Source organism: Suricata suricatta, chromosome 14, assembly GCF_006229205.1.
Source record: "Suricata suricatta isolate VVHF042 chromosome 14, meerkat_22Aug2017_6uvM2_HiC, whole genome shotgun sequence".
In the NCBI taxonomy this organism is placed as follows: domain Eukaryota; kingdom Metazoa; phylum Chordata; class Mammalia; order Carnivora; family Herpestidae; genus Suricata; species Suricata suricatta.
The window spans coordinates 56006007-56019574 of record NC_043713.1 but is presented as its reverse complement, the minus strand read 5'-3'; the positions used below and the strand labels follow the sequence as shown (position 1 = coordinate 56019574).

Below are 13568 nucleotides of genomic sequence, written 5' to 3'. Positions count from 1 at the left end.
TTAGATGTTTACTGCAACTGTGTATTTGCTTTCTTTGATGAGTTGCTATTGACATGCACTGCCTATTTGTTAAATCCTTGTTTACTGAGGTAATATCCAATTATTATATTGGTCCTATGGGAACCTATGATCCATTACATGGCCAACAATCTAATGAGATAATTTCTCAGCACTGGCTGAAAAGCAAGGGCAGCCTCTATTTTGTGCTAAATTTTTATCTGAATTATGAAATCTGTTTCAGAATGCCATTTAAATATATTTAAATAAGCATTTCATGTAATTTAATTCCCAAACAACAACTCTTAAGTCTAGCATGACAATAAAATTTGAATGAAGAACTATTGAGAGCAATATAGAGTAATTATATATAGAAAAGGTAACTATATGACTCATAAAGAATTAAAATAAACTTTTATATCTTTATTCCTTTACCCTTTTAAATCAATGCTTAAATTCAGAGGCACAGATACACATTTATATTATTGACACTGTAACTAGTGTCTTTATTTTCATTACAGAGATCTCACTTTAAGAGAAATAAAGACTGCTTCTTTGAAAGAATATGTATTTCATATCAATAGATTATTTAAAAGTACTCACAGTCTTCATCTGTCTGTACTATGAGTTCTTGACTTTCCTTCCGTCCCTCAGGATTCATGAGGATGAGTTTCACACTGACGTTGGTATATGGTGAGAGGTTGGTGATCGTGTGTTGAGGGTGTGAATTATCCATGTCCCAGCTCACTTCTTCCCGCACTTGCTCCTGCCCTCCTGCCTGGTAACAGTAGTGGACCGTGAGGTTATAGCTGTGGCACCGAGTCACATTATATCCGAATGGCTCCCAGCGGATGGTGATTTGTCGAGATTTCACTTCGACCACTTCCAGTTTTCTTGGGCCACGCATGGGATCTGATGCAGAAAAGAAAAAGAGGAACAAGAAAACAGGAGAATGATAAGAGTTTGGTGAAGCCCAGAGGTCACGGACAGTTCTAGTTGTCCCGAATATTTGGTCTCCTCCATGATAACAAAATCCCTAAATCTTAGCTGGGCGCAGGCCACCCAGAATAAAGAGTAGAATCTTCAGTGTCTTCTGAGCGAAGTGTGGCCATGTGCCTAAGTTCTGGTGACCGGCATACAAGAGGAGATCAAGAACAGTTTCTGGGAGGTGTCCTTAAAAAGAAGAGCTAACCATCTTTTCTCCTTCTCCCTTCCTATTTACTGGATTGAGGATGTGACGGTTTTTGCTCATCCCTCTAGGATGGACCACGAGGCACTTAAACGTTCACCAAAGCAACGACCAAGGACCTAGAGTTACTACTAATTACTGAGTTCCCATTCGGTCCCTGAACTATCAACTTCCAAAATTTTCATTAGAGGGCAATACAGTGCTTTTAGTTAAGGCTCTTTTCATCTAAGGCTCTGACACATCAAACCAATCTTCATGTGAACTGATCAACATATTTTATCTTTTTAAATTGATTTGTAATTATGTAATTGGAAAACATAAGCGAAGAAGCTTCAGAATTGAGCATGACATAACATTAACGATTAGAGAGCATAAACCTCTGAGCAGGACTGCAGGCCTTTTCTGGGTTTTGATTTGTATAGAACTTCATGCAATTACTGTGCAAGTAGTTCTTTCCTATCCCTGACAATGTCTTAGTATTACTATGGAGGCCAAGCTCCAGACACAGGGTTTCAAATATAGAAATCGAAATAACTTGCAGAGAATATATAAGTATTTTAAAAGATTTAAAAGAAAGACTATATGCAGAGAAAGCATTAACTTGTTTATGAGACAATGATGAAAAACATGGTACTAAATACATAATATTTGGGGTGCCTGGGTGGCTCAGTTTGTTGAACATCTGATTCTTGATTTCTTACGTTTGAGAGATCAAGCCCTGTGTCAGTCTCCTCACTGTTAGCTTGGGATTCTCTGTCTCCCTCTTTTTCTGCCTCTCTCCTGCTCATGCTCACTCACTTTCTTAAAAAATAAATAAATGTTAAAAAATAAACACGGGGCGCCTGGGTGGCTCAGTCAGTTAAGCATCCAACTTCAGCTCAGGTCATGGTCTCATGGTTTGTAGGTTCAAGCCCCACATCAGGCCCTGTACGGGCAGCTCAGAGCCTGGAGCCTGCTTCAGATTCTGTGTTTCCCTCTCCCTCTGCCCCTGCCTTGCTTGCACACTTTGTCTGTCTCTCAAAAAAATGAATGCATGTTAATTAAAAAAATAAATACATAACATTTATTGAGCATTTACTATTTGCTATACACTTTTCTAAGCAGTTTACCTTTCATGAATTTGCTGATCTAAAACGTTCTGTTTTGGACCATCCATAAATATACTTATTCCATATATTCTGATTTTTTGTTTTCCTGAATTGTGGTCATCCTACATGAATGCAAAGAGATCTACGACTGGTAAGGGAAAATCAGCAGGAAAGCTTGAGAAATAATAGCAACTATTTACTGTATGTGCACTTACTATATGTGACTTGTTTTATATACAGTCTATGTTCCTCAAAACAATCCTGTGAATCAAGTGCTATTCTTCCCAATATACAGATGAAAAAATTGCAGCCAAGGTTAGTTCGAGAACTTGATTCAAAGTTTCACTATGGCTCTTGAATTCCTATCTGTCTGACAATGGACCATGCTGCTTTAACTCTCTCCTGCAGAGTTTCTACCAAAATAAATTATTACAAGTAGTTAAATTAGAATGCTCAAAATATCCCAACTCTCACCTACAACATGGCCACAGAATGTAAAATATAATAAAGGTCCCATGCATTTAATCTTTGAACAGAAGTGCTGTGACTCTTTCCTCTTTCTAATTTCATAGAAGAGCAGTCTATGCCATGCTCCCAAATTTGGCTTTCCCAGACAACTCTGACTTATACTTTGCAGCTACTGGAGATTTGTCTGGACTACTACTGAAGTTCATTTCTTGACTTCCATTTGTGCATAAATTCCTAGTTTTCTCCATCATTTAGGATGTAGGGAGAACCTAGAACTACTGACTACTCCCTTCCCTGTGACCTCCAACAATGAAAACACTTCAACGGAAATGATGCCTTGGTTTTATGTACGTGAGATGAGAGTCATCAGCTAGATATCTGCTCAACCGTAAACTGAGATTAATAATGATCATTCATGCTACTCCATCCTGTGGTAATTCTAGGAACCAAGGATGAGTGAGATAAAAATTCCCCCAGAGAATCCTGAGTGGCATTCTCACGGAATGTACCTTATTACTAAATCAATTTTTTATATTTAAATTGCTAGTGTTAGGAGAAATATCATAAATAAGTTATTTTGAAAATAACATTGATGGTTTTTTCCAGTCTAGTGACTTTTTGCAATGTAAAGGAGATGTCTAATTTTATATAATGCTTCGTTAGTTGAATGTTTACAAAAACTTTTAATAAGCTCCAGATTCCTTATACATAACCAGATTAATAAGCATCTCTTTGCCCCTTTCCTTATTAATCACAGATATCCACAAGAACTGTTCTACAGCATTTTCCTAAGGTTTTCATCAATTTTACTTATTAATAAAATGACGAAATGCTTCAGATATTAGTTTAAACAACATAGTTCTAACTTAATTTCTGTAAAAAATGATTTTCTTTTGCATAAACAGGCCTGAATCATTTCTTAGTCAAGAAAATACAGACATGGACTAAGTTCCAGGAATTAAAAAAAAACAAAAACCCAAGGGTTCGGTCTGTTTACTGGTCAAGTTTTCTTGAAATGCTTGCTGGCTTCCCCTCTGTTAATAAAAGTTCCATCAGGGTAAAATTATGTCTCAAACTTTCCATAAATTTGCCAAATAAAACAGCTAAGCCTAACGCAAAACAACCATATCTATGGCCAAGGTTCCAAAGATTCTACTGTCAAGAGAGGTAAGTAGCAGGCTAGAGGCAGGCTGTAGTCTCCTAACATGTCTACACCAAAACGGTGGGGGCAAATCATATCAACAGGGCTCAGGGATGAATGCCACTTTATCATCCATTCCAGCCATCCCATGACTTCTCCATTAGGGGAAAGTGTAAGAGAGAAATTGAATCAATGGCACGATGCAGGGGCTTCTGGGTGGCTCAGTCAGTAGAGCGTCCAACTCTTGATCTTGGCTCAGGTCATGATCTTGTGGTTCGTGGGATCAAGTCTCCTGTTGGCTCTCTGCACCGACTGTGCGGAGCCTGCTTGGGACTCCCTCTTTCTCTCTCTCTGCCTCCTCCCTATTCTGCTCTCACACACACTCTCTCTCAAAATAAATAAATAAACTTAAAAAAAATACCACAATGCAGGCAACAAGGTTCACCTTAGATATAGAGCTGTCATTTCGCCCATCAGGACCAAAAGGTAGGAATTAGTTAAGTGAGATGGGAAAACGAGAGCTGGCAACATAAACTGAATGCTGTGAATTGCCAACTACCTGTGATGATGCTCTCCTTTGAGGGTAGTGTTGACAGGCTAAGTACAAGGACTAAGGGGATCTCACAACCCTTTCAAGTCATCCTAAGCAAACGGCCTGATTTCATTGCTTTTTTTCTTTTCTTGTGCCATTCTACAAATTGCGCTAGGATCCAGAAATGGTCTATAATGGTTACATCTTAAGTTAGTGTTTTATAGTACCTTTATCTTCAAAGCTTCTGCTCCAACCATTTCGATTAGCGCATTAAGTGTGAATGAGGGACATTTACTCTCATGAGTTATACTGATGGTCGCTGCAGACTTTGAAGGGCATTGTTGTAGAAATATATCACACTGGAGGCAATAAATGGCAACTTCCTAACCAGAAATGTGCAATTTCAGTCGGCTAATTACAACTCATACTGCATTTCTAGGAGCAGAATGTGAGCACTGCCAAAAAATCCTGGAATATATTACTACCATTATATAGGCACAAAATAAATCTCTTAGGGTTAGATAACAGGGTTATTAATTATATTCACAGGACCACGAGGCAGATACTTGCTTCTTTTTCCACACAATCCTGGAGATGCCACTGGGCACACGAGTCACTTCCAAGGCCGTTTGTCTTCCCACTCACATCGTTGGCCCACAGTGGAATGGGTCTCATGACAGGCCCCACTGGCGTGAATCATGAGGCCAGCCATCCCAACCTGGACCCAGTGACTCATGATAAGAGACTAGAATGCCTCCCTGAGGAGAGCAATGGCTGTCGTGCCTGAAGCTTCGTCAGGGAGTTCTTATGGCTTCCCGGGCTGGCGGCAGCATTTTTCATTCTGTTCTCTTTCTGCCAGTTCCAGCCAGGTTTCAAGCAGAGAAGTCTGACAGTCACAGCCCTGACCTGAGGGACCAGCAAGCGCAGTACTAGCCTCCGGCACTTTAGCATCCTATTTAATCAGTGATCCTGGCTCCTTCTACACTCAGTCCTGCTTTCCTATGAATAAGGGCAGAAACTGACTGGGAGGATCAATTTCCACTGCAGGTTCAATTCACAGCTCATTTCTCTGGAACTCTGCTCTTTACTTCTATTACAACTACGGTGCTTTTCCAGAAACTCAATTTCAGAACCTGTGAAAGATATTTGGGTGTAATTTTAGGATCCTGTCATTGATAATCAAAAACATAGATTAGAACCAATGCTCCCGCTAACAGGTTTCTCTCTTCTCCCTCTTCACAAACTACCCAGAGGTCTATTACAATAAAAGCGGTAACAACCAGAATGGCATGGTAGGTCTCCTTTGGCACCTTCAGCTACTGCGTTTGTGTCTCATCAGCCACACAAAGGGAGACAAAAATAACAATATAACAGCTTTCTTTACTAGTCAGTTAAATCAGGGCAAATACCTGCTTAATCGATATTATATTGGTTTACCCAAGCACTCGATATTGCTAAGAAGCAAGTATTTCAGGCACACGGCATTATTTTCAAGTGACATAACTAGTCTTTGAGTTAGTCAGTGTTGTCCAGATTTTAAAAAGTGTCCCTTGCCAGTGAAGTTGAAAATTCAATTTATAAAATTTATTAAATTTAATTTATGCTACCCTACAGGTATCTATATATATGGATGTAATCATATAAATTAAAAGTAACCATAAGAATTATATGGATTTGAATAGTCTCTTCTACCATAATACTTCTCACAGGTATCACATGAATTGTTTTTGGATTACATCATAATTCAAATCAAGACATGTACTTGAAATGGTTTATTTTTCTTAAATATTTCACACAATCCTACGTGAAAAGAATAATTTCTTCCTAAATCAAAAACAAAACCCCCAAGTTTAAAAATAGTACTAATTTAAGAGATGAAAAACCAGGCTCACTGAATAAAGGAATGGAAGTACAGCAGTGCCAAGGCTCACAGAAAATCATGCATTCTGCTTTATTCCTCAGTTCTTCATGATGCCCCGTGTGTTTTCCAAGTGGGGGTTTGAACTTGGCCTGAAGGATAAAGGTATGTAACCAACTACACCCATGTTGTTGGAAAATGGACTACCCACCTATCACTTTTTATTAATGGTGTTCATTTCCATCACAGTAGAAAGCTGGAAATCCTGTTCACATTTTATGGAAAAATGTAAAGGATTCTTACCTGACAAAATGACTACAGGAAGGAGAGAATGTAGCCCTTTTCAGGAAGGAGGCCCATACACAAGCTCTAAATTGAAGCAACCACTTATAGCCTGGCGGAGAATTCTCCAGTGGCATCAGGTTACAGGGAAAGAGGAGAGTGGGGAAATCCTTTGTTTAGTGTTTGGTTTGGTTTGTACATTAAAAAAAAATCCATCTATCATCTATCTCAGGTCTTTGGTTAATCACCCAATGTACATGCTTTTACGATAATTTCACCAAATCTTTCAAGGTAATATTTTTTAAACAATTTTTTTTTTTTTAGTTTAATGTTCTTAAGTAAAGTTTGTTGAAAGGCTGGTGGAAAAAAGAGGCAGTGAATAATTTACTGTTGACAACTTATGAAGAAAGAAGTGTAGCACTGGCAAGGTATTCAACGGCAGTGGCATTTGTCATATTTTGTTCTGCCTGCATTGATTAACTGCACAAAGTAAGGTCAGAAGTCCCACAATGCTTAAAAGATGTTATTCTGTTAAGCATGAACCATTCTTCTCTTTGGTGTTAATTTAAGGTCTTTGAAATTTTAAGGCATAAAACCTTGGAAAAGCATTGTAAAGTCCTAAAGAAAACAATCACCTGTGTACCTCCTAATGTGTTAACATTTTTGTGTTTTGCTTCAGATAAGTTTTTATGAAAAAAATACAATATTACTGATATAAGTTCTTTTCCACTTTCCTACAAGCAATCCCAAGGTTATTATGTTTCATTCCCAGGCATGTTTTTATACTTTTATTACATATATCTGGGATGATTACAATTTTACATAAATGCTACCATTCTTTGCAACTTGAGAATTCAATGTTAGCCAAGTTGAAAAATATAACTCTAGCTATAATTATAACTTGTGTACAGAATTCTATTAAACAAATAAGCCACAGTTTACTTACACGTCCCTCCACTGAGGAACAGACAGGGTGAGTCTACTTTTTCTCTATCACAAGCACTGTACAAGGAGCATCCTGGAATATGTGTTCCTTAGCCACCAATTCCCTTGGGTAGACATAAAATGGGGGACCCTTGGTCTATAGAATTTGTACATCCTCAAGTGTGCTAGATAATGTCGAACCGCTCTCCAAAAGGAAAACAATATTCAGATGTTTCTTTCCCCTCAGCAAGATTTTAGTTCGAGGCTAAAAAGCTAAAAACCCGCTCCTGAGGAGAGATCTTGAATTATTGGCATTGGTTCCAATAAAATGTAAATAAGCAAATCTACTGTGGGATCATTTTATGAACTGTATCATTTATATAATTTTGAAATAGAAATGTATTATGTATAGAACTATTTTCCTCCAGCTATAGAAACTCTGTTTGACAAGTGTTTATGTTAAGAGTCTCTCCCAATAACCATTGATCATATCATATTATGTGTATCTGCACAAAGCAAAATAAAAACTCAAACTCACCTAATGGAGAATTAGATAAATTAATGAATTGATGGATAATATATCCACAAAATAATTATTAAGTTTTCTGATTACAACAAAATGGCACATCATTTGCTATAAAGCACTCTTCCACTTCAACACAATTAGATCCAGCATAAAAAATATGTATATATATATATTTTTTTAATTGCACAGAATGTACTGTATCTCCAGTGGCATTGTACACCATGTTCCTTATTGACAATAAAATAAAATGAAAGCTGCCTACCTCCTCCCTGCAATCTAAAGAATAACCCTTGGGCCAGGGGAAGCATAGAGAAGCTAAACCTGATGGCTCTAGGTTAATCTCAGATACTTGGAAGTAGCTAAAGTCCACAGTAGTCGATAGTCAATACTACCTCGTGGATCCCAGGAGACAAAAATACAAATCTTCTCTGAACAAAATCATTCCTAAATGAGGTCTCCTGTTTCCAAAGATAAACACCAGCCAAATATGAGCTCTTTAGTGAAGATCACCAAAACTGCCCAGAAAACTGCCACAGTGAGAGTCAACAGAAATAGAAAACAACAGATGTAGATGTCGATAAAGAATTCAGAATTTGAGTAACACTTTCAAAGTTAAAAATGTAATCACAAAAATGAGCATGCCACAATGAAAAATAACCAGTTGGATTAAAAATTTTTTAATGTTTATTTATTTTTGAGAGAGAGACAGAGACAGAGAGATCGAGTGTGAGCAAAGGAGGGACAGAAAGAGAGGGAGTCACAGAATCCAAGGCCAGCTCCAGATTCTGAGCTGTCAGCACAGAGCCTGATGTGAAGCTCGAACCCACGAACTGTGAGATCATGACCTGAGCCAAAGTCAAATGCTTATCTGACTGAGCCACCAGGTGCCCCTGGATTTTAAAAGCAACTAAACATAACTTTTAGAAATAAATGATTAAAATATAACAAAAACTCAAAGGATGAATCAAACAAGACTGAACACAGTTTGAGAAAATTAATGAACTAGAAGATAGATCAGAGAAGATTATCCAGAATGCAGCACAGAACACTAGAAACAGGATAGCAGTAGAAAACATGAAAGTGAGATGCAGAACAGAATTTGAGGGTCTAATGCATTTCTAATCTCTCCAGGCAGAGAATATAGAAAATGGAGGGGAGGTACACTAACTGGTGATATCATGACTGAGAAATTTCCAGAACTGACAAAAGACATCGACTGAAACATAAAGACAGTATAACATGTACAAATTAAATATACACTTAGACATTATGTAGTTAAACTACAGACACCAAAATCAAAGAGAATATCTTAAAAATATCTGGAGAGAGATGTTATCACTTAAAAAGTTATAGCAATCAGATTGACAGAAGGTTTCCACAGCATCCATGATAGGCAGAAAATGGGAATGGCATATGCGAAGCACTGAGAGAAAACATGTCAGCTTACAGCTTGTATACCCAGCAAAACTGTCTTTCAATAAGCAAGGGAATAACCTACATTCAAGGATAAACTTCAGGAAGAAAAAAGAATGATGTTTGAAGGAAGGTCCGAGATGCTAAGAGAAAGGAGACGAGTAAAAAATATCTAAATTTGTATTTGTAAAATAATAATAATAATGTCTATTTTGAGAGGTTTTAAAAATGGCATGGGATTACACTACAAACAAAGTAATATAAGCAGAGAAGGCAATGTTCAGAGTCAGAATGGTAGAAGATCCTTACATCATTGGGAAGAAGGGGTTTAAGCTATTAATTACAGACTTTTTAAGTACGCAGGACAAATTTTCTACAGTAAATTACCATAAAAATAGCAGTAGGTGACATTTTGCAACAGTAAAGAATAATCATTTTTAAAAACCTCATACACTCAAAGGAAAAACAAGTAAGTCAAATACGTATACAAGTAATCCAACTTGTTGGTTGAAACACGTCCAGATATATCACAAATCACAGTAAATGTAAATGGAATCAATTAAAAGATCCAAAGAGTTACACTCAACGTAAAATCATTATCTTGCTATATGTTGTTTAGAAGGAATAAATCTAAGACCTATGTACCTGGAAATTTGAAAGTAAAATCCTAAAAGAAAAGGTAATTGGCAAATATTAATCACAAGACACACAGAAATAGGTGCAGAAAGGAACACAGAGAATCATTACATAATGATAAAAGTTTTAATTCATCAAAAGAAAAAAACATTCATCAAGAAGATAAAAGAACCATAAATTTTTATGCAACCATAAGATAGATAGCCTTAGAATATATGAAGCAATTGATATCATAATACAAAACCAAATAAGGATAATGTGTATGAGCAACATATTTCATTCCTGCATCGATGAATAAATTATGAACAAAATATTCAAATCCACTGTATACATAAAAATGATAATACTGCATGACCAAGTTAGATTAATTAGGATGGTTTAACATAAAATGTCTATAAATGTAATTCATCACAATAACAAATTAAAGAAGAAAAACCATATGATAGTTAAAAAAAAGCAGAAAGTGCATTTGTTAAAATGTCCATTCATTATAAGAAAAATCAGCAAATCAAGAACAGAATGAAATTTCACACACCAGAATTAGCAAGTATTGCTCTGACAGGTAACACACAAAGGAACAACACAGGGTGCAAGCTATCACTGAATCTACTGAATATTTTCCTGAAGGTTCTAGCCAATGTAGGAAGAAATAAGTATAAAATTTGAAATGGAGACTTGCCTCGGTGGTTCAGTCAGCTAAATGTCTGTCTCTTGATGTCAGCTCAGGTCATGATTCCAGGGTTGTGGGATTCAGCCCTGCACTGGGCTCCACACTGAGTATGAAGCCTGTTTTAAGATTCTCTCTCCCTAAAGTAATCACTGGAATCAGTGCAATTTTGATCAAAATCTACTTAGAGTTCTGAGAAACTTGATGAGTTGATTCAAAAACAAAGACAAGGCCAAGACCCCCAAGAGTTATTAACACTCATGACCAAGAATAGAGTAGAGAAACTTGTCCAATTAGATAGCAAGAGTTATTTAAGCAGAGTGGTATTGCTTAAAGAATAGGCATGGAGCTGCCTAGAATACAGCTGAAAAAATATAGGTGGAAAAATTATTTAATGTTTATTTTTTATGAAAGAGAGAGAGAGAGATCGATCCAAACAGGCTCCATGCTGTTAGACCAGAGCCCAACATGAGGCTCAAACCCACGAACTGTGAGATCATGATCTGAGCCGAGATCAAGAGGTGGATGCTCAACTGCCTTAGCAACCCAGGCACCTGAAAGAGGAGGAGGTCCTTACTCTGACTTCTGGAGTAAGGACAGTCAGTGCCGGGGGACCTGTGTATCCACATCAGAAGAAAAGAAGAATAATGAAAGGAGATTCCTATTGTGCGCCCCACATCACACAAAAACCAACTTCTCCTGAAATTAAAAGTTTAAACATGAGAAACCAAATTTAAAATGTGTGCCAAAATATGTGGGTGGTTATCCTCCTAATCTCAGGGTGAGGAGGTGTTTCTAAAATAAGATATAAGAAAGCACAAAGTGTCAATAGGAAGCTTGGTTATTTATACCACATTAAAATCAAGAATGTGTTTATTAAGCTGTACCATATGAAAAGCTAAGACATCGTCTTATTCTTGTAAAAAAAAAAAAAAGAAAGAAAGAAAGGAAAACAAACCAAATAGACTAAGGACAAAAGATATAAATAGGCATTTCATAGAAAAATAAAAAGTACGCCACCGGGCAGAAGATCTTGGCATTTGACAAAGGAGAGCTGTCTGGGTTACACACGGAAACCCCAGAGATCAAGAAAAGGTGATAGCTCAAAAGAAAAATGGGTGAAAACTAAGAACATGTTTCTAAGTTTCTAAGTTTCACAGAAGAGGAAAAAATAGACCATAAATATGAAAATATGTTCAAGCTTCAGGGTGTAAGGACACAGGTCTGAACCAAACTGACTCTGACCTTAGAGGCCTAGGTGTCAGTTTCTCAGAATCAAGGGACAATAGAAGGACACATGTTGCCCAAGGCAGGAGGGACCACCCTGTCACACCCAATCAGGAAAGGCCTGCTAACACCTTTAACATTACTAACGGCAGGCCTAGAAGGCTAGTCAGCCCTATGTGAGGGTCCTGGGCCCACTCTGTAATTGGTCAATACCCTAAATGTGATTGGCTCCCACCAAAAGTAACAATGTATGATTAAAGATAATGCCAATAATAATAGGCGATAGTGATTGGATCACTGTACCTGTGTCACAATTTCCTGTATCTCCTCCTTCCCAAACCCACAAAGGCCCTACCCCACCTTTGTTCAGGGCTCTCAGCATGGACCCACTGTGCCGGTAAAGCCCGTGAGCCCGAGCTTAGGCCTGGCCAGCCTAAACTCATAATAAAGCCCTTTGCTTTTGCATGTGTGACTCGGTCTCCCTGGTGGTTTCTGGTTTTTGGGGACAATATTAAAAATCTGGGCATAACAAGGGCACCTCAGTGGCTCATTTGGTTAAGCATCAGACTCTTGGTTTTGGCACTAGTCATGATCTTGCAGTTTCATGAGTTCAAGTCCCATGTAGGGCTCAGCGCTGACAGCATGAAGCTTGCTTGGGATTCTGTCTCCCTTTTCTTTCTGCCCTTTCCCAGCTTGTGCTGTTTCTGTCTCTCTCAAAATAAATAAATAAATAAATGTAAAATAAAATAAACTGTTTAAAATATGCTCAAGCTTCATATTAACCCCCAAAATGCAAATCAGTTAAGGTTGTAGCATGGTTCCATTTTATACCAAATTTGATTAGCAGAAATTGAGAAGGGTCATACTAACTCTTGGCAAGACGCAGGTCTACGAAAAATGATTTACACACACCCACTAATGAGAGTGTGATGTGGGAAGGATATCTTGGCATCATCTCCGAAGACAGACATTCGAACACCTTGCAACCTAGCAGTTAGAGGTTTAGGCATATGTCCCAGAGCAACACTTTAAAACTTCTCTGGTTATAAGAATCATCTGGAACACTTTTAAAATAGCAGGCTTCCTTGGCCTTTCCTCAGAGATTCTGATTTGGTGATCCTGTACTGAATCTACAAAATTTGCATCTTGCAGAAGCAGCCCAGGTAAATGTCATCCCCAGGGAAGTGAAGGCTGCTCCCTAAATTATGTTCCCATACCAGCAACAGGACCACCACCTGGAGGCTCAACAGAAATGCAGATGTTCAGGCCCACTTCTCACCTCCTAGAGTGGAATCTGCCTTTCCATATTACAGCTTGAGAAACTCTTACTTAAAGTTTGATTTTTCAGAGTGAAGGCTAGGTCCTTGGGTCGTAAACTCAGACTAGCATTTGTTTTAAAGAAAGAGAATAGGAAAGAAAACCAAAGAATACATTGCAGGTCCAAAGGTGAGCACCGTTATTGTTGCAAATTCACAAGAGTCTGTGTAACTGCGATACAATGTAAAATCCATTTCACATTGTAGCAAAGAAGTTTGAAAGACACATCCCTGGAGTCATTGTTCCCTGTAGGCACCAGGAAATACCTACAGAAAAGGGGTTTTTTAGCAGCATTGTTGAGAA

The 13568-nt window shown here is 37.8% G+C and overlaps 1 protein-coding gene across 1 annotated transcript in view; it reads right to left on the bottom strand.

Moving 5' to 3' along the window:
* PTPRM (protein tyrosine phosphatase receptor type M) overlaps positions 1–13568 on the bottom strand; it is a 755728-nt gene that overhangs the window by 286020 nt on the left and 456140 nt on the right. The window contains exon 8 of the mRNA XM_029921584.1: positions 601–909. Within this exon, the coding sequence (XP_029777444.1) occupies positions 601–909 (309 nt within the window). The remainder of the gene's footprint in view (positions 1–600; positions 910–13568) is intronic.